The following is a 23877-nucleotide window of genomic DNA, read 5'->3' on the forward strand; positions in this document are numbered from 1 at the left end:
TCTGGCTGGTTTCCCGGCCAATCGAGCCGGCCAAACAACATGGAGCCGGCTTCCCGGGCAATCAGGAAGCAGGTGGCATATCATTACCCTCTGCCCAGCTTCCTGATTGCCCAGAAAGCTGGCACCATGCCGTTATCGGTACTTGGTTTCGGCACATACCAAAAAAACGGTATCGGTGCATCCCTAACAAAAACATTCTGGTGGGCCGACTGCCTTCTGATCCACAAATCTGCATGTACATTGTCATCTGACTGCAGTATGACCACAATGGAGTTTTTCTTATCACCGCAGGTTGAAATTCTAGCTATGAACGACAATGCGTTTGATGATCAGTACGAAGGCTGCACAGAAGAGATGGAAAACAATATAACCGAACTACTTATTAGGGAAAAAGCAGCTAACCAAGAATTCGGTAGAACTTGGGATGCGGCAGAAAAGAAATGGAACTCAGAGAAACCGAGCGTTCCGAGTGGCTTTCGGGATGAGTACGGCATTGCCATCATGGCATACACCAACATCAGCAGCAGTCTTTATTCCAACTTCAACAGCGCGGTGAGAAATTATAGCGGCCGGGACACGTTCCCCTACCATTCTCTGCACTTCCTGATGACACGAGGTGTAGTGCTACTGAGGCCGAGCTGTTGGTGGTCGACATGGTCGGTATACAGAGGGATGAGCAACACGCATTTGAAACCTGAAGCGATCGGGGCAGAGGTCAGATTCGGCCAGTTTTACTCTTCATCCACCAGTAAAAAAGTATCGGAGGGCTTTGGGAATGACACGTTCTTCACCTTCACCAGCTGCTTCGGTGTGAAAATCAAAACATATTCCTTAGTGCCAGATCAAGAAGAGGTCCTGATACCGGTTGATGAGGTTTTCCAAGTGACCAACTTCACAGAGGTGGCCGGTAAAGGCACATTTGTCCTTAAAACGACAAAAAGAAGATGTCACTTCTACAACTGTGACTACATCAGGCCCGGTTAGTAAACTTTATACTTTTTTGGCTGTTTGGTCAATGTGAAAAAAAGACACGGGTGGCTTTCGAGAAGAGTACGGCATTGCCACCATGGCATACTTATGACATTTGTATGAAGTTGGTTGTATTCCTGGTTCTTCTTGTGATGTGACATCTCTGGTCATTATTTTTACAGGAGGGAAATCCAGTACATGTGTGCCCAGCAGAGGTGAGCATGAAGCCCTCTCCTAAACTAATCACCGATACTAACATTTATGATGTCACAAGAAAGGTAGAATTATATGTTCTGCTTCATAGGAAACCCAAAGCATACCAGAGAACATACAGAACCTCCATAATTCCTGAGCATCTTCTACCTTATGGAGGGTCATGTTGGAGGTGTGATATCCCGGTGGTGGGTGTAATCAGAAAGGTAGAGAGAAGGTCAGAAGCAGAGTATCTTCTATCTTATGGAGGGTCATGTTGGAGGTGTGATATCCCGGTGGTGGGTGTGATCAGAATGGTGGAGAGAAGGTCAGGAGTAGAGTATCTTCTATCTTATGGAGGGTCATATTGGAGGTGTGATATCCTGGTGGTGGGTGTAATCAGAAAGGTGGAGAGAAGGTCAGGAGCAGAGTATCTTCTATCTTATGGAGGGTCATGTTGGAGGTGTGATATCCTGGTGGTGGGTGTAATCAGAAAGGTAGAAACAGCTGCAGAGCTCACCATAGACCCGGCACAGCCCACATGAGACCCCGCACAGCTCACCTGAGATCCCACACAGCCCACCTGAGAGTGACCCTGCAGAGCCCACCATAGACTCTCCCAATGGCCAGTGACAGTCCTGCAGCCTGCGATGCCATAGCGACCCAGGAGGCCTGCACAGCATCAGGGGGGCCCATTTGTTCCTGGTCCTGGCTGGGCCGTGCCACAGGCTCCATAGGGGCTGCCTGGGTCACTATGGCGATAGTTCCTCCATTGGTGAGTATAAATGAAAAGGAGAGAAGGCCGAGAACAGAATATTGTCTATAATATGGAGGGTCATGTGGGAGGTGTGATATCTTGATGGTGAATGTAACTATAAAGGTAGAGAGAAGAACAGGATCAGAGACATTTCTATCTTATGGAGGGTCATGTTGGAGGTGTGATATCCCGGTGGGGGGTGTAATCAGGGAGGTGGAGAGAAGGTCAGAAGCAGAGTATCTTCTACCTTATGGAGGGTCATGTTGGAGGTGTGACATCCCAGTGGTGGGTGTAATTAGAACAGTAGAGAGAAGGTCAGGAGCAGAGTATTTTCTACCTCATGGAGGGTCATGTTGGAGGTGTGATATCCCAGTGGTGGGTGTAATCAGAAAGGTGGAGGGAAGGTCAGGAGCAGAGTATCTTCTACCTTATGGAGGGTCATGTTGGAGGTGTGATATCCCGGTGGTGGGAATAATCAGAATGGTAGAGAGCCTCATAGACTTTGATTGAAGTGCCTGAAAAACACTTGAAAATGCCTTAAACATCAAGGCTAAACAACCATCTCCTTCTCCTAATGCATCGCGTTCTATTGGCTAAAACAAAACTCCCCGAGCCTGAATACCCCTGAAAAAACTGCACAAATAAAAATCCTCCGAAAACACTAAGGTGTGGATGAAGCCTAAGAGTCGTAATCTTTTTATCATTCCATGAAGGACCTTTTCTCTAAATGATTTTGTTGTTTGTTATATAGAAGATTTTGTGGTTTTCTCAGAATAATTCAGTTCTCTGATGTTTTTTTTTGCAGGGACCCGGATATTTTCATCCCTGGTTGTGATCGCTCTTCTGCTCTGTCAGTTCATCATCTTTAACTGAAAGGCCACCGCTGTGTTCTCAGGACGTCGTATACCGACTGACCAATCTGCCGTTGGATATGAACAGGTTCTGATGGGCCATCATATCTGTTATACAGGAATAATACTTTGTAATTCTGTAATAAAATGTGTACAGGTGGATCCCAAGCTAAAACCTTTCCTTCCAGTCTGGGGTGGAGTGGAGAAGGGTTAGATCTTCTGTTAGGTTTTTTATCTCTGCCTGTGTCTCCATTGGAACCATTTCCTCTCACGTTCTGTCCTGGAGACCACAGACAGTGGTAAGTATAATAAAATAATCTTGGCTTGAGCATTTAAAGTTGAAAAAGAAAACTATGAAACACCATCCAACCTACCTCTGTTTCCAAAACTGTGTAAACATCCCTTCAAATGAAGGAGTTCAGGTATTTCCTTTGGTGAAGACCCTTTTCTGTTCCACCATGACTGTCCCCTGTGTACAGTCCATAAAGATATGGTTTGGCCAGTTTTGTATGGAGGAACTTGAGTGTCCTGCACCTCCACCCTGCTGAACACCTTTGGGATGAAATGGAACGATGATTGTGAGCCAGATCTTCTCATCCAACATCAAAACCTGAACTGAAGTGTGTCTGTGGCACCAATTCCCTTAGACAGCCTCCAATGGGTGGTTGTGCAAAGCCTTCCCATAAGAGTAAAGCCAGCTCCATAAAGACATGGTGTGACCAGTTTGGGGTGGAGGAACTCGAGTGTCCTGCACAGAGCCCTGACCTCAACCCTACTGGACACCTTTGGGAGGAATTAGAATGCTGACAGTAAGCCAGGTCTTCTCATCCTACATCAGGACCTGGCCACAAATATGGGAACAAGTTCCCACAAGCACCCTCCAAAATCTTATGGAAGTCTTCCCAGAAGAGTGGAGGATGGTATAGCCACAAAGGGTGAACTCCATAATAATGGTCCTGGTTTAGAAACTGGATGACGAGCAAGCTCATATACTGTAGGTGTAATGGTCAGGTGTCCACAAGCTTTTGGCCATATAATGTCTATACAATATGTTAGGGTAGTCTTGCTTTTGTCAGAGGATTGTGACTTTTTGTAGTTTGCCCCCAGTGAGTATTATGGAAATGTTTTGAGAACCTTCTGATATACAGAACCGATTAGTAATAATTAATGCAAAAATATGGCCACCATTACCTTGAGAGCTCTTGGGGCATTAGGGACGGCCATTGAGTTAGGGGAGAAGATGAGGGACGGGTCTATTCCAGGTGCCTATCAGTAAATAGTAACTAGCCACCCTGATACACACTGCACCCCCTTCTTTCATGGTGCACGGCAATTCTAGGTGCAAACACCTACCAAACCATTACCAGATCCCCCTTCTCTGGAGGAACCTCAAATGTGAGAGGTGTAAAGTCAGCAAAAGTAGTAAAATCATGCAAGTGACGAAAGTGTTGAGGTTGTTGGGGAACGCGCTATTGTTAAATCATTGACCTGTCCCCAATCGTCATCTCTGTACACATTGCATAATCCGATTGTATAATCTGTATTGGAGATTCTTATTTTCTATAGTAACATTTTCCTATGACATTTATTATATCTGTGTATAAGAATCGCTTTCCTCATTGTGTCCTCGTTCTGTCCTCCTTCTGTCCTCCTTGTATCCTCCTTCTGTCCTCGTTGTGTCCTCCTTCTGTCCTCCTTGTATCCTCCTTCTGTCCTCCTTGTATCCTCCTTCTGTCCTCCTTCTGTCCTCCTTGTGTCTTCCTTGTGTCCTCGCTGTGTCCTCGCTGTGTCCTCGCTGTGTCCTCGCTGTGTCCTCGCTGTGTCCTCGCTGTGTCCTCGCTGTGTCCTCGCTGTGTCCTCGCTGTGTCCTCGCTGTGTCCTCATTGTGTCCTCCTTGTATCCTCATTGTGTCCTCGTTGTGTCCTTCTTCTGTCCTCCTTGTGTCCCTATTGTGTCCTCCTTCTGTCCTTGTTGTGTCCCTATTGTGTCCTCCTTCTGTCCTCCTTGTTTCCTTGTTGTGTCCCCATTGTGTCCCCATTGTGTCCTCTTTGTGTCTTAGAAGAACTACAGACTATTCTATAATGAATGGAATAAAAAGGGATTAATCCTGAACTCAGCGTTTTGTCTCTTCTCTGTCTTCATGGGGGACAGAGGAGCCTCCAACATAATATTATAGACTATGTGAAATTATGGGTGACACGGGGGCATTATACAGCTACAGGGGGTCATAATGTAAAATGGTTCCAGATACTGAGCTGAGTATACAGTATATTGCCAAAAGTATTGGGACGCTCCTCCAAATCATTGGATTCAGGTGTTCCAATCCCCTCCATGGTCACAGGTGTATAGTATGAGGCACCTCGGCATGCAGACACTTCTGCAGACATTGGGGAAAGAATGGGTCGCTCTCAGGAGCTCAGTGACTACAAGCGTGGTACCGTGATAGGTTGTCACCTGTGCAGTAAGTCTATCTGTGACATTTCCTGGCTACTAAATATTCCGCGGTCACCTGTTACTGGTGTAGCGCTCACCCCCGAAGGAGCTGCTGGATGATTGGGTACTTCTGTTCCACCTCAGTGATAGCCCTTAAACAATGAATCCACAGCACACCTTGTGAGATTTTAAATAACTATTTACTGTATATAATAATCTGAATAGCAGTATACAACATCAACATTTATCTCTACACAGCATAACACAGAGACTGTATATGAGACATCAGCATAACAGTGATGATCGGTAAATGCGGTTATTCTAACTGTGAACTTGTTGGACATTAATCAAACTGTATATATAAACTTAGTCCCAATGTACCCGTGTACCTAACCCACTGGCCAGTGGTAGTTTCTTCAGCTAGCCAACGTTGGGGCCCAATACAAACAGTGAAAATCTGTCTGTACTGTTAATGACAACAGGCTGAAGGCCTCTCACCCATACACGGAGGGAGATGTCCGTCTGTAGCCGGCAGTGTTGTCAGCAATTATCTTCTGTGATGAAGAACTGTATATAGGAGCTGAAGTCTGATGTCATCAGGGGTTCTGGTCGTCAGATTTGGCGTCCGTCCGGGCCGAGTCACCGCCCGCAATGTCCTCTCAGCAGGATGGCACCTCACCCACAGCCTCGGAGGAACCTCTTCCAGACAGGAACAGACAGCGATTTACTCTGTGCAGCAGATGTCACTTCAGGACTGCACGTGTGACAAGTGAGCACAGTCTCTCCACAAGCTGGCTGCACAACACCAGCAACAGCAGTCTGCCTTCCCTGTGTCCTCACACCAGACTGAGGCCAGCAACCTTTGGCCCCCCAGAGTTCACTTCCCTTCTCCCCTGTAGCACTCTGGGAACTGTAGTTCAAGTATCCATTTTCATTTATAATTCCTCCTCGGCTGTGTCCACAATCCCCACATAGCTGTGCTCTCCGGCTCCACCTGCAGCTGTAATATATTTTCTCTTAAAGGAGCTGATATCACAACAGGGCTACACTGGTATTATAACAAAGTGGAAGCAACCGGGAACAACAGCAACTCAGCCAGGAAGTGGTCGGCCGCGTAACATGACAGAGCGGTGTCAGCACGTGCTGAAGCGCACAGTGCGCAGAAGTCGCCAGCTGTCTGCAGAGTCAATAGCTACAGACCTCCAAACTCCGTGTGGCCTTCAGATTGGCGCAACAACAGTGCGTAGAGAGCTTCATGGAATAGGTTTCCAATGTCAAGCCAATCACTAAAATCTTACAAACGTTATAACAGGTTATGTCGGTTCACAAGCTGTATTCAATATCTTTAAACTTGCAGCATTCAATGATCCTGCCGAAAAACCCGAGTTCTGCATCCGGGGAGCCATGCCGGTGGCGGTCAGAGTCTCGCAATGCTATAGGGGATTTAGCCATTGTGTCGTTTGACATCATCTGACAGGTGAGCCATGATCATCATGACTTTGCCCAATCATGGCTCTTACAAAGTACAGGGAGTAGAGGGGCAGCAGGGGTGTGGAATTCCTATCTCCCGATGCTCGGGACATGCTGTTCCGGGTGCCGGGCGGGTAGTTGTTTTCTACATGTATCCCGGCTTTGGGCAAGCTGAGCTAATTGTACAGCGAGGAAGCAGCCGCTAGTTTTGTACAAGTGATCTTGGTGTTGTTGCCGAGTTCACTTGTATGCAGCCTGCAGGTCTGCTACTCTCCATGGGTGGGTGTTGGTGGGTAGGGGGGCGCATTGAGGAACCTGGCCTTGGGGCAGCAGAGAGAGAGTATATCCGGCCCTGCTCAAGGATAATATAATCTAAGGTCCCGATCTCACATACAGGGCTGATTTAGACAGGAGCCCATTAACCTTCCAACATGTCTTAGAAGGAAACCCACACTGCCCGGGATTTGAACCAGGGAGCATCAGTGCTGCAAGGCAGAAGTGCTAACCACTAAGTCACAGTGCTACCCATGGTGGTTCACACACTGCAGGCACATAATACATGAGATTCATCTCAGAAGTTACAGGGCTGTGCCACATCCAGACTTGGTGGTTGAGGGACAGCAGATGGTGGACATGTCCGTGGGTGAAGTCATTGTATTAATGAAGCTGCAGACAACGTTTACAGTGGGAAGTAAGGATCGTCAATGTGAGATGCGTGGTGGGGATCGGTCAATGAAGACGCGTCATATGGAAAGTGAAAAGAGAAAAGCTTAGAATACATAACTCAGCAACGGGACCCGGGGCCACCAGAGAAGGTGAAGATCACACAACGTCCTCCGATGAAGTGATGAGAGTCTGCTCAGCGAAAGGGGCAAACTTAGACTACACATAGAAGCCAAGGGACCCGGGGCCACCAGAGAAGATACAGATCACCGGGCTTCCTCCAGGTAAGTCATGACAATCGGGTCAGTCCTTATTCCTGAGATTAGTCCTTGGGGGACGACAATAATACCCTTCCCCCAAGATATTCAATATGTATGACCACCCCATCAGTACTTCGTTGGGCCGCCTGGTGACTCCACGAGATGGTGAAAGGTGATGCGAGGAATCTGACACTGCACTGTTGCCCTTCTGTTGTCTTGCACCAGTCTTGCCCCTCCCCCGTTCTGCCCTAACATTGACTAGTCGGCGACGGCTACAATTCGCACGTTCAGACCCAGATTTTCGGCTGACAGTCCGGTCTTTAAACACTTTAACAATGAGCGGCTCCTGAACATGTAACGAATTCTGCTGTTTTGCTGATACTCGCTCCATGGCTCCGAGCGCCAACAATCACCCCGCGTTCAAAGGCTGTTACAACGCGTTGTTTCCCCGAATCTTCCCAATCACTTCTACTGTCGTGGTAACCAACCTGCTTCCCTATTTATAATGGTCTGGCCGTCTAGCAACTTCAGCGCCAAATTATAGCTAATTTGCCTACAAACATCAGGTGTTCATTATAAACTGGCCACTCAGTGTATGTCTGCCTCACGTTCAAGTTCAGGTGAAAACAGGGGCACATGTTGAAAGACAGATTTGCACATTAAAAAAAAAAAAAAATTCTAAGAGGCTAAAACTGGCGCAAGTGCTTTGATAAATTCCCCCCAATGTGTTTTCCTAAGTAATTAGGAATGTGGGAGGTTCTAGCCATCTCTACCATCATGATTGATGAATAACATATGTGCTGCAAATATCTTTAAGTACCACCAAAACCATGGACTTTAGTCTGCTAGCGTATATTCCCAAACTGAACAAATGCCTATATAGAAAATCAATCATCACTTATGTTCTTCACATGCATACATAATCCCTATATGAATAATAACCTATAAACAGTATTAGTATTGTTACTTATATTCTAAGAAACACCAATTGCAATGATACGCTGACAATCATATACCCAATTCTACAATAAGGCAATGTTCAAAAGTTTGTTTGTCTGTGGTCTCCAGGACAGATAAGAAGAAGTTACCCAAACAGGAACCTGAAGTGTATCATTCAGAAGACATACTGTATATGTGAGCTTCCCAGCATTGGGTCATACCAACAGGTCAGTCAGTATTGAAGCTCTTAGTACACAGCGGAGGCCTTTTAGCTGAAGATGATGATCTGACAGAGCAGAAAAGCTACCACAGCCGAGGGTGAAATCTCCCGGGTCCCTGGAAGAAATATCAAGAACTGAGTTATTCTGAGAAAAACCACAACAAATGATGTAACACATGAAGACATCGCAATGTTTCCCAAAAGCAATGATTCTCAATAGGATAGATAATACTCCACTCCTGACCACCACTCTCTGATTACTCTGACCACCGGTATACTACACCTTCAAACATGACCCCCCATATGCTTCAAAATACTCTGTTACTGACTTCTTCTTTACCCCAACGGGCTTTCACACCTCCAACATGACCCTCCATAGGGTATAAAATTCTCTGCTCCTGACCTTATCTCTACGTTTCTGATTACACCCACCACCGGGATATCACACTCTACAAAATCACCTTTCATATGATATACTTTTCTCCTGATATTTTTTGCTACTTTTCTGTTTGCACTCACCATCAATATATCAAAACCTCCAACATGACCCTCCATCAAGTAGAAATTTCTGGGCTCCTGTGCTTCTCTCTAACTTTTGGATTACAGTCGCAGCAGGATATCACACTCTCTAACATGACCCTCCATAAAGTAGAATAAACTCTGCTCCTGACCTTCTCTCCACCTTTCTGATGACACCCACCACCAGGATATCACACCTCCAACATGACCCTCCATAAGGTAGAATATATTCTGCTCCTGACCTTCTCTCCACCTTTATGATTGCACCCACCACCAGGATATCACCCCTCCAACATGACCCTCCATAAGGTAGAAGATACTCTGCTCCTGACCTTCTCTCCACCTTTGTGATTACACCCACCACCGGGATATCACACCTCCAACATGACCCTCCATAAGGCAGAATATACTCTCCTCCTGACCTTCTCTCCACCTTTATGATTACACCCACCACCAGGATATCACACCTCCAACATGACCCTCCATAAGGCAGAATATACTCTCCTCCTGACCTTCTCTCCACCTTTCTGATTACACCCACCACCGGGATATCACACCTCCAACATGACCCTCCATAAGGCAGAATATACTCTCCTCCTGACCTTCTCTCCACCTTTCTGATTACACCCACCACCGGGATATCACACCTCCAACATGACCCTCCATAAGGCAGAATATACTCTCCTCCTGACCTTCTCTCCACCTTTCTGATTACACCCACCACCGGGATATCACACCTCCAACATGACCCTCCATAAGGCAGAATATACTCTCCTCCTGACCTTCTCTCCACCTTTCTGATTACACCCACCACCGGGATATCACACCTCCAACATGACCCTCCATAAGGCAGAATATACTCTCCTCCTGACCTTCTCTCCACCTTTCTGATTACACCCACCACCGGGATATCACACCTCCAACATGACCCTCCATAAGGCAGAATATACTCTCCTCCTGACCTTCTCTCCACCTTTCTGATTACACCCACCACCGGGATATCACACCTCCAACATGACCCTCCATAAGGCAGAATATACTCTCCTCCTGACCTTCTCTCCACCTTTCTGATTACACCCACCACCGGGATATCACACCTCCAACATGACCCTCCATAAGGCAGAATATACTCTCCTCCTGACCTTCTCTCCACCTTTCTGATTACACCCACCACCGGGATATCACACCTCCAACATGACCCTCCATAAGGCAGAATATACTCTCCTCCTGACCTTCTCTCCACCTTTCTGATTACACCCACCACCGGGATATCACACCTCCAACATGACCCTCCATAAGGCAGAATATACTCTCCTCCTGACCTTCTCTCCACCTTTCTGATTACACCCACCACCGGGATATCACACCTCCAACATGACCCTCCATAAGGCAGAATATACTCTCCTCCTGACCTTCTCTCCACCTTTCTGATTACACCCACCACCGGGATATCACACCTCCAACATGACCCTCCATAAGGCAGAATATACTCTCCTCCTGACCTTCTCTCCACCTTTCTGATTACACCCACCACCGGGATATCACACCTCCAACATGACCCTCCATAAGGCAGAATATACTCTCCTCCTGACCTTCTCTCCACCTTTCTGATTACACCCACCACCGGGATATCACACCTCCAACATGACCCTCCATAAGGCAGAATATACTCTCCTCCTGACCTTCTCTCCACCTTTCTGATTACACCCACCACCGGGATATCACACCTCCAACATGACCCTCCATAAGGCAGAATATACTCTCCTCCTGACCTTCTCTCCACCTTTCTGATTACACCCACCACCGGGATATCACACCTCCAACATGACCCTCCATAAGGCAGAATATACTCTCCTCCTGACCTTCTCTCCACCTTTCTGATTACACCCACCACCGGGATATCACACCTCCAACATGACCCTCCATAAGGTAGAAGATACTCTGCTCCGGACCTTCTCTCCACCTTTCTGATTACACCCATCACCGGCATATCACACCTCCAACATGACCTTCCATAAGGTAGAAATGTCTCTGCTCCTGACCTTCTCTCCACCTTAATGATGACACCCCCCACCGGGATATCACACCTCCAACATGACCCTCCATAAGGTAGAAGATACTCTGCTCCTGACCTTCTATCTACCTTTCTGATTACACCCACCACCGGGATATCACACCTACAACATGACCTCCATAAGGTAGAAAATACTCTGCTCCTGACCTTCTCTCCACCTTTCTGATTACACCCACCACCGGCATATCACACCTCCAACATGACCTTCCATAAGGTAGAAATGTCTCTGCTCCTGACCTTCTCTCCACCTTAATGATGACACCCCCCACCGGGATATCACACCTCCAACATGACCCTCCATAAGGTAGAAGATACTCTGCTCCTGACCTTCTATCTACCTTTCTGATTACACCCACCACCGGGATATCACACCTACAACATGACCTCCATAAGGTAGAAAATACTCTGCTCCTGACCTTCTCTCCACCTTTCTGATTACACCCACCACCGGCATATCACACCTCCAACATGACCTTCCATAAGGTAGAAATGTCTCTGCTCCTGACCTTCTCTCCACCTTAATGATGACACCCCCCACCGGGATATCACACCTCCAACATGACCCTCCATAAGGTAGAAGATACTCTGCTCCTGACCTTCTATCTACCTTTTTGATTACACCCACCACCGGGATATCACACCTCCAAAATGACCCTCCATAAGGTAGAAGATACTCTGCTCCTGACCTTACCTCTACCTTTCTGATTACACCCACCACCGGGATATCACACCTACAACATGACCTCCATAAGGTAGAAGATACTCTGCTCCTGACCTTACCTCTACCTTTCTGATTACACCCACCACCGGGATATCACACCTACAACATGACCTTCCATAAGGTAGAAATGTCTCTGCTCCTGACCTTCTCTCCACCTTACTGATGACACCCCCCACCGGGATATCACACCTTCCAACATGACCCTCCATGAGGTAGAAGATGCTCAGGAATTATGGAGGTTCTGTATGTTCTCTGGTATGCTTTGGGTTTCTTATGAAACAGTGCATATAATTCTACCTTTCTTGTGACATCATAAATGTTAGTATCGGTGATTAGTTTGGGAGTGGGCTTCATGCTCACCTCTGCTGGGCACACATGTACTGGATTTCCCTCCTGTAAAAATAATGACCAGAGATGTCACATCACAATAAGAACCAGGAATACAACCAGCTTCATACAAATGAAAGTCATTATCACACTTAGACCTGCGTCTTTTTTTCACATTGACAAAACAGTCAAAAACGTAAAAAGTTTACTAACCGGGCCTGATGTAGTCACAGTTGTAGAAGTGACATCTTCTTTTTGTTGTTTTAAGGACAAATCTGCCTTTACCGTCCACCTCTGTGAAGTCGGTCACTTGGAAAACCTCATCAACCGGTATCAGGACCTCTTCGTGATTTGGCACATAGGAATACGTTTTGATTTTCACTCCGAAGCAGCTGGTGAAGGTGAAGAACGTGTCATTCCCAAAGCCCTCCGATACTTTTTTACTGGTGGATGAAGAGTAAAACTGGCCGAATCTGACCTCTGCCCCGATCGCTTCAGGTTTCAAATGCGTGTTGCTCATCCCTCTGTATACCGACCATGTCGACCACCAACAGCTCGGCCTCAGTAGCACTACACCTCGTGTCATCAGGAAGTGCAGAGAATGGTAGGGGAACGTGTCCCGGCCGCTATAATTTCTCACCGCGCTGTTGAAGTTGGAATAAAGACTGCTGCTGATGTTGGTGTATGCCATGATGGCAATGCCGTACTCATCCCGAAAGCCACTCGGAACGCTCGGTTTCTCTGAGTTCCATTTCTTTTCTGCCTCATCACAAGTTCTACCGAAATCTTGGTTAGCTGCTTTTTCCCTAATAAGTATTCCGGTTATATGGTTTTCCATCTCTTCTGTGCAGCCTTCGTACTGATCATCAAACGCATTGTCGTTCATAGCTAGAATTTCAACCTGCGGTGATAAGAAAAACTCCATTGTGGTCATACTGCAGTCAGATGACAATGTACATGCAGATTTGTGGATCAGAAGGTGGTTGGCCCACCAGAATGTTTTTGGTAGGGATGCACCGATACCGTTTTTTTGGTATCAAGTAAGAGTACCGATATTTTGCTTTCAGTATGTGCCGAAACCAAGTACCGACACCGGCATGGAGCCGGCCTCCTGGGCAATCAGGAAGCTGGGCAGCAAGTAATGACATGCCACCTGCTTCCTGATTGCCCGGGAAGCCGGCTCCATGTTGTTTGGTCGGCTCGATTGAGATTGGCTGGGAAACTCGCCAGTAATGACCCGCCTCCTGGCTTCCTGGTTGGCTGGGAAGCTGGCTCGATGCTGACTGGCCGGGAAGCCGGCTTTCCAGCCAAGCAGCAAGGTGCCGGTTTTCCGGCCAATGAGGAAGCCGGGAGGCGGGTCATTTATCGCAGTCCGGCTTCCTGATTGCCTGGGAAGCCGTCTCTATGTTCTCCTATGGCACTGCCGGTGAGAGGAAATCTTCCGGGGAAGGTATCTGAGTATTTGGGCGAATGTACTAGTACCCGCCCAAATACTCGGTATCGGCACCCATACTGATACTAGTGTAGCGCCCTCTAAAATGTCGCTATTCAATTTAGAGATACCTGGACTGTAACCAGTCTAGATACTGATTATACAGAGCTCTGCATTCTATAGGTGTCTCTGAATCTGCTGGATCGATTGCTCCTCCTGTTGCTGAGGAAAAGGGAGCCTTGGCATACAGTGAGGGAGGATCCATCCTCAGATTATGACTATGCACCTGACCCTAGCCAATCCCTGAGTAGGATGACTCAGAGGCATGGTTGAGGGCAGGTAATAAAAGGTCTGGGGGACACTGTGCACAGGTCTCTTCGTCCCTCCTGGGGCCTCTCCTCAGGAGGTCTTTGTGATGCAAGAAACTGGCCTGCGCCTCAGCACATGGCAGGTGCTGAGGGGCCTGGAGGCCTAGGATACACTGATTCCTTGCTGGGCCCACATATGTGGCAGGTGTTGGGCGCCTGGAACTAGAATACACCACTGGATATCTAGCATGCACCTCAGCAGGTGGCAGATGCTGAGGGCCCAGAGATTCCTGTTATGGTTGCAAGGAGACCTGATGGAAGCTGGGCTAGAGGTGGCGTCGTCTTATCGAGGAGTGTCGCAGAGGAGCTGGTGAGAGCTACCGTCTGGACCCTGTAAGAGACCCCTCGCCCTATTCCCGGGTGATCGCTATAGAAGAAGCCAGTTGTTGCTACTTGAATCCAGAGATAGTCCCTTCCTCTAAAAGTCCTGGACTATCCTGGCTTACGCTGTACGGTTCATTTATTGGTCGCTCTGATGGGGCCACGATACTACTGACTTTAGCTGTTGCTAAGGGAGAAAGCTGTCCTCTGAAGCATTTCCAAGGGCATCCTACAGATCCTGAACTCTCTCTCTCCTGTTGAATATGCAAATAAATACCATAAAAGACCCTGAGACTTGAGCCGTTCTGTCCGTGAGTGTTGGTGTGCTGTTGCTGATCAAAGGGGACTGGTAGCTGGAACAAACAGGTAGGAGAACCTATTTCATCCTCAGCGGCTCCTTCGGGGGTGAGCGCTCCACTAGTATCGGTATCGGTGCATCCTTACTTTTTGTACTGTGGAAAGTAATCAGAGTACCTGGGGGGAACCTCCACAAACATGGGAAGAACTTACAAACTCCATCACGGTAGCCGATTGTAGAGGGGCAGCTTCGCTGAGCTCATCTCGGTGGATTAGTAGACAGCATGGTGGAATTGCAGTTGTCCTGGTTTCCATCTCCGCCAGAAATGGTACCTACATGGAGTCTGTATGTCCTGCATGTACTCGACTTCCCTCCTCTGTCCAGTAACATGCTGACTAACTGGCTTCTGTTTTTGCATATCGGGGATGGAGCTGATAGAGTCTGTGTTGATGGGATTTGATTCAGGTGCATTCTGCATTCCCATACAAGTCTATGGAAGTTCAAAACCCACACTGAGAGCAAGGCTCCTTCTCTGCAGAGAGACCACTGCTACCACATAGAGAGCAAGGCTCCTTCTCTGCAGAGAGACCACTGCTACCACATAGAGAGCAAGGCTCCTTCTCTGCAGAGAGACCACTGCTTCCACACAGAGAGCAAGGCTCCTTCTCTGCAGAGAGACCACTGCTTCCATACAGAGAGCAAGGCTCCTTCTCTGCAGAGAGACCACTGCTTCCACATAGAGAGCAAGGCTCCTTCTCTGCAGCATGCTGGCATGGGACAGGCTTCTGTCTGTAATCGATACAGAAAAAAACATTATCGGTGTACCCCTACTCTCAGCAGGTGGATCAAACGCTCCACAGATAGCAACTCTGGCCAGTTTAGCACAATTACAAGAATGCAAAACACCAATTACAATGATCGCTGGCAATCATATACCAAAGTCCATCGCCTATAAGGCAATGTTCAAAAGTTTGTTTGTCTGTGGTCTCCAGGACAGATAAGAAGAAGTTACCCAAACAGGAACCTGTATCATTCAGAAAACATATATGTGAGTTTCCCAGCATTAGGTCATACTAACAGGTCAGTCAGTATTGAAGCTCTTAGTACACAGCGGAGGCCTTTTAGCTGAAGATGATGATCTGACAGAGCAGAAAAGCTACCACAGCCGAGGGTGAAATCTCCCGGGTCCCTGGAAGAAATATCAAGAACTGAGTTATTCTGAGAAAAACCACAACAAATGATGTAACACATGAAGACATCGCAATGTTTCCCAAAAGCAATGATCCTCAATAGGATAGATAATACACCACTCCTGACCGCCACTCTCTGATTACTCTGACCAACGGTATACTACACCTTCAAACATGACCCCCCATATGCTTCAAAATACTCTGTTACTGACTTCTTCTTTACTTGTGTGATTACCCCATCCCCCCACCCCACCGGGCTTTCACACCTCCAACATGACCCTCTAAAATTTCTGCTCCTGACCTTCTCTCCACCTTTCTGATTACACCCACCACCGGGATATCACACCTCCAACATGACCCTCCATAAGGTAGAAGATACTCTGCTCCTGACCTTCTCTCTACCTTTCTGATTACACCCACCACCAGGATATCACACCTCCAACATGCCCCTCCATAATGTAGAAGATACTCTGCTCCTGACCTTCTCTCCACCTTTCTGATTACACCCACCACCGGGATATCACACCTCCAACATGACCCTCCATAAGGTAGAAGATACTCTGCTCCTGACCTTCTCTCCACCTTTCTGATTACACCCACCACCGGGATATCACACCTCCAACATGACCCTCCATAAGGTAGAAGATACTCTGCTCCTGACCTTCTCTCCACCTTTCTGATTACACCCACCACCGGGATATCACACCTCCAACATGACCCTCCATAAGGTAGAAGATACTCTGCTCCTGACCTTCTCTCCACCTTTCTGATTACACCCACCACCGGGCTATCACACCTCCAACATGACCCTCCATAAGGTAGAAGATACTCTGCTCCTGACCTTCTCTCCACCTTTCTGATTACACCCACCACCGGGATATCACACCTCCAACATGACCCTCCATAAGGTAGAAGATACTCTGCTCCTGACCTTCTCTCCACCTTTCTGATTACACCCACCACCGGGATATCACACCTCCAACATGACCCTCCATAAGGTAGAAGATACTCTGCTCCTGACCTTCTCTCCACCTTTCTGATTACACCCACCACCGGGATATCACACCTCCAACATGACCCTCCATAAGGTAGAAGATACTCTGCTCCTGACCTTCTCTCCACCTTTCTGATTACACCCACCACCGGGATATCACACCTCCAACATGACCCTCCATAAGGTAGAAGATACTCTGCTCCTGACCTTCTCTCCACCTTTCTGATTACACCCACCACCGGGATATCACACCTCCAACATGACCCTCCATAAGGTAGAAGATACTCTGCTCCTGACCTTCTCTCCACCTTTCTGATTACACCCACCACCGGGATATCACACCTCCAACATGACCCTCCATAAGGTAGAAGATACTCTGCTCCTGACCTTCTCTCCACCTTTCTGATTACACCCACCACCGGGATATCACACCTCCAACATGACCCTCCATAAGGTAGAAGATACTCTGCTCCTGACCTTCTCTCCACCTTTCTGATTACACCCACCACCGGGATATCACACCTCCAACATGACCCTCCATAAGGTAGAAGATACTCTGCTCCTGACCTTCTCTCCACCTTTCTGATTACACCCACCACCGGGATATCACACCTCCAACATGACCCTCCATAAGGTAGAAGATACTCTGCTCCTGACCTTCTCTCCACCTTTCTGATTACACCCACCACCGGGATATCACACCTCCAACATGACCCTCCATAAGGTAGAAGATACTCTGCTCCTGACCTTCTCTCCACCTTTCTGATTACACCCACCACCGGGATATCACACCTCCAACATGACCCTCCATAAGGTAGAAGATACTCTGCTCCTGACCTTCTCTCCACCTTTCTGATTACACCCACCACCGGGATATCACACCTCCAACATGACCCTCCATAAGGTAGAAGATACTCTGCTCCTGACCTTCTCTCTACCTTTCTGATTACACCCACCACCGGGATATCACACCTCCAACATGACCCTCCATAAGGTAGAAGATACTCTGCTCCTGACCTTCTCTCCACCTTTCTGATTACACCCACCACCGGGATATCACACCTCCAACATGACCCTCCATGAGGTAGAAGATACTCTGCTCCTGACCTTCTCTCCACCTTTCTGATTACACCCACCACCGGGCTATCACACCCAGGACCGAATTTACAGGGGCGGGTGGAGCTCCCGCTCCAGGCCCTCCCCTACAAATAGGCTGGCAGCCGGCCTGACCCGACCCAAATCTAGACCAGGCAACCGCGGCCCTCTATTCAGGCATTTCAGAGGGCCACTTGCTCCTCAGTAGAGTGAGTGGCCCTCTGAGTCATACTGACCACTTGGAGCCCGCACTGACTACCTGGAGCCCTCACTGACCGCCTGGAGCCCGCACTGACCACCTCAGAGCCCATACTGACCACCTGAAGCAGGCACTGACCACCTGGAGCCCTCACTGACCGCCTGAGAGCCTGCACTGACCACCTGAGAGCCTGCACTGACCACCTGAGAGCCCACACTGACCACCTGAGAGCCTGCACTGACCACCTGAGAGCTGAACAGCCTCACCTGAGAGCCTGCACTGACCACCTGAGAGCCCGCATTGGACCCCTGAGAGCCGCACTGGCCACCTAAGAGCCTGAACAGCCTCCTTAGAACCTGCACAGCCCCCCTAAACCCCACACAGCTCTCCTGGGACCCTGGATACATCAGGCCATGAACCCGGAGCAACACAGTGTATGTAGCTTCATTATATTCTGAGAGAGCCTGCACTGACCACCTGAGAGCCTGCACTGACCACCTGAGAGCCCGCATTGGACCCCTGAGAGCCGCACTGGCCACCTAAGAGCCTGAACAGCCTCCTTAGAACCTGCACAGCCCCCCTAAACCCCACACAGCTCTCCTGGGACCCTGGATACATCAGGCCATGAACCCGGAGCAACACAGTGTATGTAGCTTCATTATATTCTGCATTGCTGAATAAAGTATTGCTGGTAATTGTAGTCCTCTATAGCTAGTGGTATTATTCTGCATTGCTTTACAATGTATTGCTGGGATTTGTAGTCCTCTATAGCTGGTGGTATTCTGCATTGCTGTATAATGTATTGCTACAGTTTGTAGTCCCTCTACAGCTTGGAGACCATGGCAGATCTACCAGGGTCGCAGTTGCAACCGGGCACTAGCGCTCCACCACTGATTCCAAGTTGTAGAGAGACTACAAATCACAGCCCGGACAGGGGAAAGAAAAGGGTCCCGGTGACTGTCACCATTTCCATAAAAAGGCCCACCGAAATCCTCAGCACCAGGCCCGTGATGCTCCTAATCTGGCCCTGATCACGCCTTCCATAATGACCCTCCAAAGGGTACAAAATACTCTGCTCCTGACCTTCTCTCTACCTTTTCAATATCAAGTGGCCCATTGTGTTTTGGGAAGTAAGTACATACGTCCTCTGGGATCTTTTCGCCTTTTTTTTTAGTGATACGTGTAATTCTACTTTTTTCATGACATCATAAATCTTATTATAACTGATTTGTTTGGGAGAGGACTTCGTGCTCACCTCCGTTGTACACACATTTCCTGGATTTTCCTCCTGTAAAAATAATGACCCGAAATGTCTTATTAATACAAAAACACACACAAGGTATCCCAACAGATCTAACCGGGGAATACAACTAACACAGCGAGCGATAAAATGTATTTCTGATCAAAACAAACTATTTCCTCTCTTTCTCTCTGTACTTTATTTCCATAGAGCTGATCTTTTTACTCTGTGTGAAGTATGGCAGTGTCTGCGCTGAGAGTTAAAAGTCAGTTTCCAATAGTTGATTTCATGTTTCCATCCAAATCATTTTGTGTATTGTGATAGTTTGGGGAATACAGCACAATGGTAAGCGCTAAGTGACCACTCCTGAAGCCGACTTTAACATAAAAGGACGGTCTTTATTCATCAAAAGGGCAACAGTCCATGAACATCACAACATAACTTGCTTTTCTTCAGCATAAACGAAGCATAACAGTTCCTTGGACTCTCATAAACACATCATTTTTTGGTCTCACCGACATCGGGCTGTCCCATACACTCCCATTGCTATAGTCCCAGGACTTTCCCTGGATATACCGTCCTCAGCAGCTTCCCTCAGCTCCAAGACTTTTGGTATTCACCCCTCGCGGGTCACCGTCTCTCTCTGTCTCCCTGACAGGTGTCTCAGGGTCACCGACCCTCTGGACCTCTCCAGCCTTCCTGGCTGTGTCACCTGTGCTCACGCACGCAGCAGAGTCTGCCCGTGGTCGTGTGTCTCTTGCACACCCACAACTCACCTCTAAAGCACTGGGCTGGCTTCCTAATAAGGCGGCTCTCAGCCACCTGATCAGCTCAACCTGGCCACTGGCAACACCTGGCCCCAGGACTGGAGATCCCATCCCACTATAGTCTGGAAAACCTGGAAGTAATTGAACAGCCAGTTCCTCCTCTCCAAAGGTATTCACATTGTGGAACCTCTCAGCCCCTCTGGCTGAGAGTCCTGGGCGCCAAAGTTGCCATACTACACCGTGGCATTGCCATGCACTGCCACAGTATGTATGGGGGGAAGTTACACACTTCAGCACAATTATATTGTACAGAGTACACAATGATCTATTTCCTAATGGGGCTCAAACCTCCATCGAGTATGTATGAGTTTCTCTGTCAGTCAGCCAAGAGACAATACTGTATGTGAGAGAGTTCAGAGTTATCCTGTAAATACTGATAGTGTGCGGCGTTGATAAGTAGTCAAAACTTTTTTTTTTTTTTAAATGTTATTGATCTGGTTCCTACCGACTAGATTGGCAACTATATATCCAGGGACCTCCTATCTGTATTTTCGAGGGTGTGAACACCAAGGCACCATGTCTCATATTTGGTGGTCATGCCCCAAACTCTACTCTTTTTGGAACAGGTTCTTTTCTTATGATTTTCAGAGCTATGGGTGTCCGGGTTCCTATAGAACCACAGTACACCTTGGTTAATGAACCGATGATCCGGTGTCTCGAAGTTCCTGGATACATTGATATCATTTATCTTTATGGCAGCCAAGATTTCCATAGCTAGAGCGTGGAAAGTCTCTATGGTATCCTTCTCCCTTGTTGAATCTAAGACCTCCTGGATAATGACACATGAACAACTTACCAGTATTCTTCAAGATAAAAATGGGAACAATCAGAAGTAATTGGGGATCCCTGGTTGGAATATATAGGACAAGTCTAGATGAGAGACTATTTTGAGCATTGGAGGGGAAGTGTTTCCCCTGGAACCTCTTCTCTCTTCTTCTCTATAATCTTTTCTTACTCATTCTTTCTGTTTGGTGTCCCCTGTGGTTACGCTTGTATTTTTACATGCAGATCTCTGTTTCATTGCTCGATGGCTATATTTACCCCTCATCTTTTCAGCACTGAAGTGGTTAGCTCCCGAGACTCTCGGGTTATGTGACCACGAAGCCATTGGACTCTGTTGGGTCTATTGCAGATTACTCATATGCACAATCTCTACCCCATGACCTCAATTTCCCTGGGCCATGTGGGGGGTCATTGTAGGTGGACTTTGTTATCCTTCTATTAATGTATTGCTACCTTGTTTTGAAAACAAAGATTTTTGAAAGTAAGCATTTAATTGATGGAGTGGGGTGTGTTTAGACCACTGGGGCGGCACCCCTCCTGATCCACTACAGGGGCTTGAAATCACTTCATTCAAGTCTCTCCTCCATGACAGATTAGAGGGGGCACCGCTGGGAAAATAGAAGTGAGCCCAGAAGAGGCTCCTAAATTAACAAAGCAGCACTGGAGAATGAGGCGATTGGAAGCTTCACCTCTGCGGTGGATCAGGAGGTGCGCCGCCATGAGAAAAGAGAGCACAGAAGTGTGGGGGTTTGGATGGATGGGGGGAGCAACTCCGAGTCTTTGCCCCAGGTGAAGGAATGTCTAGCTTTGCCACTGCTCACAGGAGTACATTTCCTAATGTACTCCTGTGACCAAAAGTCAGCACCTAGCGGGCAACTGAGCCAGGAAGGATCCTGAAAATATTGGGGATCCACCTGGCTACCTAAGTGACAGCTGGCTCCGCCTCTTTAGAGCCAGTCCTATGTCTGTTGCTCCAATGGGAGTTGGAGGAACATAGAGGGTAGAGGGTAATCCCTCTGGGGGGCAGTGACACTCCCTTTGTACTTTGTACATTTTTAATAAAATGTTCAAAAGTAAAACAAATTCTTGTGATAAATATGACTCAGGTTGGGAGATGTTTTTGGCGACCAGGTTCCTCCTGCAATCCAAACTTTCTCAGAAACCATAATTATACCTCCTTTCTCCTTCTTATATCACACAGTTACTGTAGACTGAAGCTTGAGTTATTTTAAGGAGTGGTGACCCATGTGATAATATTTCTGTTTTCACTATGAGGGGGTCAGGTAACTAAAAAATACATACGCAAGGTAATCTCTGCTCATGTGTTTGTGATCACAGGTTTACTTTTAATTGCCCGGTCTAGTGTTGTCTTAGACCCTCATTCCTCTTCAGGTTGACGGAGCCCACACCGAACTGTAAAAAAGGTGAAAAGTTTACTGACCTTCCTCTATGTAGTCACAGTTGTAGTAGTAAAACAGTAGAAAGGCATCATGGCACACTCACAAACTAGCATGTAAAACAACTTGTCTCACCACTAAGGAGAATAACAGAGGTTTGGATACACGTCTTCTGCAGAGGATGTAAAAGCCGCACTGCCGCGCCAAGGCACCTCTTATAGTGCGGTCCTAACTCTAAACTATGAGAGTCTCCATCTTGGAGCACATGGGGGCAGAAGATTTCAAATTGGGTGCAGGTTTGTCAGGAGGAAGCCCTCTGTCATTGTCCTTAGTGGTGAGACATGTTGTTTTACATGCTGGTTTGTGAGTGTGCCATGATGCCTTTCTACTGTTCTACTGTTCAAAGCCCATTTCGTGTGCACCTTACTGTACAACTGGTAACAAATTGTTGAGTGCGTTTGTCGTTTGTTTTGCTTGACAGTTGTAGTAGTGACATCTTCCTTTGGTCGGTTTGAGGACAAATCTGGCTTTATCTCCCTTTTTTTCAAAACTGGTGACTTCGAAAATCTCGTCTACTGGTATCAGGATCTCCTCTTCTCCTGGAATATAAGAGTATTCTTTGAGGCTTGCTCCGAAGTCGCTGGTGAAGGTGAAGAACGTGTCGTCTCCAAAGCCAAGCGCTTTCTTTTACTTTCGGATGAAGAGGAAAATTGTCGTACCTGACGTTTCCCGGCTTTTTTGTTGAAAACGTATGCCTCTCATCCCTCTGTATAATGGTGTCGATTTGTCACGTTGTGGTGCGAGGAGCTTCGCGGCTTGTGTCAGTAGGAAGTGCAGAGAATGGTAATGGAAGTTATCCCGGCCTTTATAATCTCTCACTGCAGCGTTGAATTGAGAATATAGATCCATAACCTTGTTGGTGTACGCCATGAGAGCAATTCCATACTCATCCCGGAAGCCACGCGGTACACTCGGTTTGCGTCTCTTCCATCTATTTGCTGCATCATCCCAAGTGCTCCAAAATACTTGGTCAGCATCTTTTTCTTCAGAAAGTAGGGATTGTATTATCTCTGTCATGTTTTCTGTGCAGCCTTCGTACTGGCCATCAAACGCATTAACACTCATGTTTAGAGGTTGGAAAGTGACCTGCGGTGATAAGAAAAATCTGATCTTAGTGTTGATATACACTGAGTGGCCGGATTATTATATACACCAAGTGGCCGGATTATTATATACACCAAGTGGCCGGATTATTATATACACCGAGTGGCCGGATTATTATATACACTGAGTGGCCGGATTATTATATACACTGAGTGGCCGGATTATTATATACAC

General features: G+C 47.4%; 2 protein-coding genes across 2 annotated transcripts in view; one reads left to right on the forward strand and one right to left on the reverse strand.

Moving 5' to 3' along the window:
- Positions 1 to 2791, forward strand: part of LOC108801202 (ecto-ADP-ribosyltransferase 5-like) — a 3461-nt gene extending 670 nt beyond the window's left edge. The window contains exons 2-4 of the mRNA XM_018573134.1: positions 292 to 979; positions 1152 to 1184; positions 2724 to 2791. Coding sequence (XP_018428636.1) covers positions 292 to 979; positions 1152 to 1184; positions 2724 to 2791 — 789 coding nt within the window. The remainder of the gene's footprint in view (positions 1 to 291; positions 980 to 1151; positions 1185 to 2723) is intronic.
- Positions 2792 to 8802: 6011 nt separating this feature from the next.
- Positions 8803 to 13320, reverse strand: LOC108801203 (ecto-ADP-ribosyltransferase 5-like). The gene is made up of 3 exons (XM_018573135.1): positions 12609 to 13320; positions 12429 to 12461; positions 8803 to 8870 (listed from the first exon to the last, which is right to left on the reverse strand). Exons 1-3 carry the CDS (start codon positions 13318 to 13320, stop codon positions 8803 to 8805), a joined length of 813 nt encoding a protein of 270 aa, XP_018428637.1.
- Positions 13321 to 23877: the final 10557 nt, after the last annotated feature.

This window comes from Nanorana parkeri, unplaced genomic scaffold (assembly GCF_000935625.1).
Source record: "Nanorana parkeri isolate BGI_ZX_2015 unplaced genomic scaffold, ASM93562v1 scaffold2249, whole genome shotgun sequence".
In the NCBI taxonomy this organism is placed as follows: domain Eukaryota; kingdom Metazoa; phylum Chordata; class Amphibia; order Anura; family Dicroglossidae; genus Nanorana; species Nanorana parkeri.

Excerpts from the sequence above, each read along its gene's own strand:
- LOC108801203 (XM_018573135.1), bottom strand. The coding sequence starts at position 13,320 with ATGGAGTTTTTCTTATCACCGCAGGTTGAAATTCTAGCTATGAACGAC. Across the intron at positions 12,462-12,608 it reads CTGTGACTACATCAGGCCCG|GAGGGAAATCCAGTACATGT; the intron begins GTTAGTAAACTT and ends TTATTTTTACAG. Across the intron at positions 8,871-12,428 it reads TACATGTGTGCCCAGCAGAG|GGACCCGGGAGATTTCACCC; the intron begins GTGAGCATGAAG and ends TATTTCTTCCAG.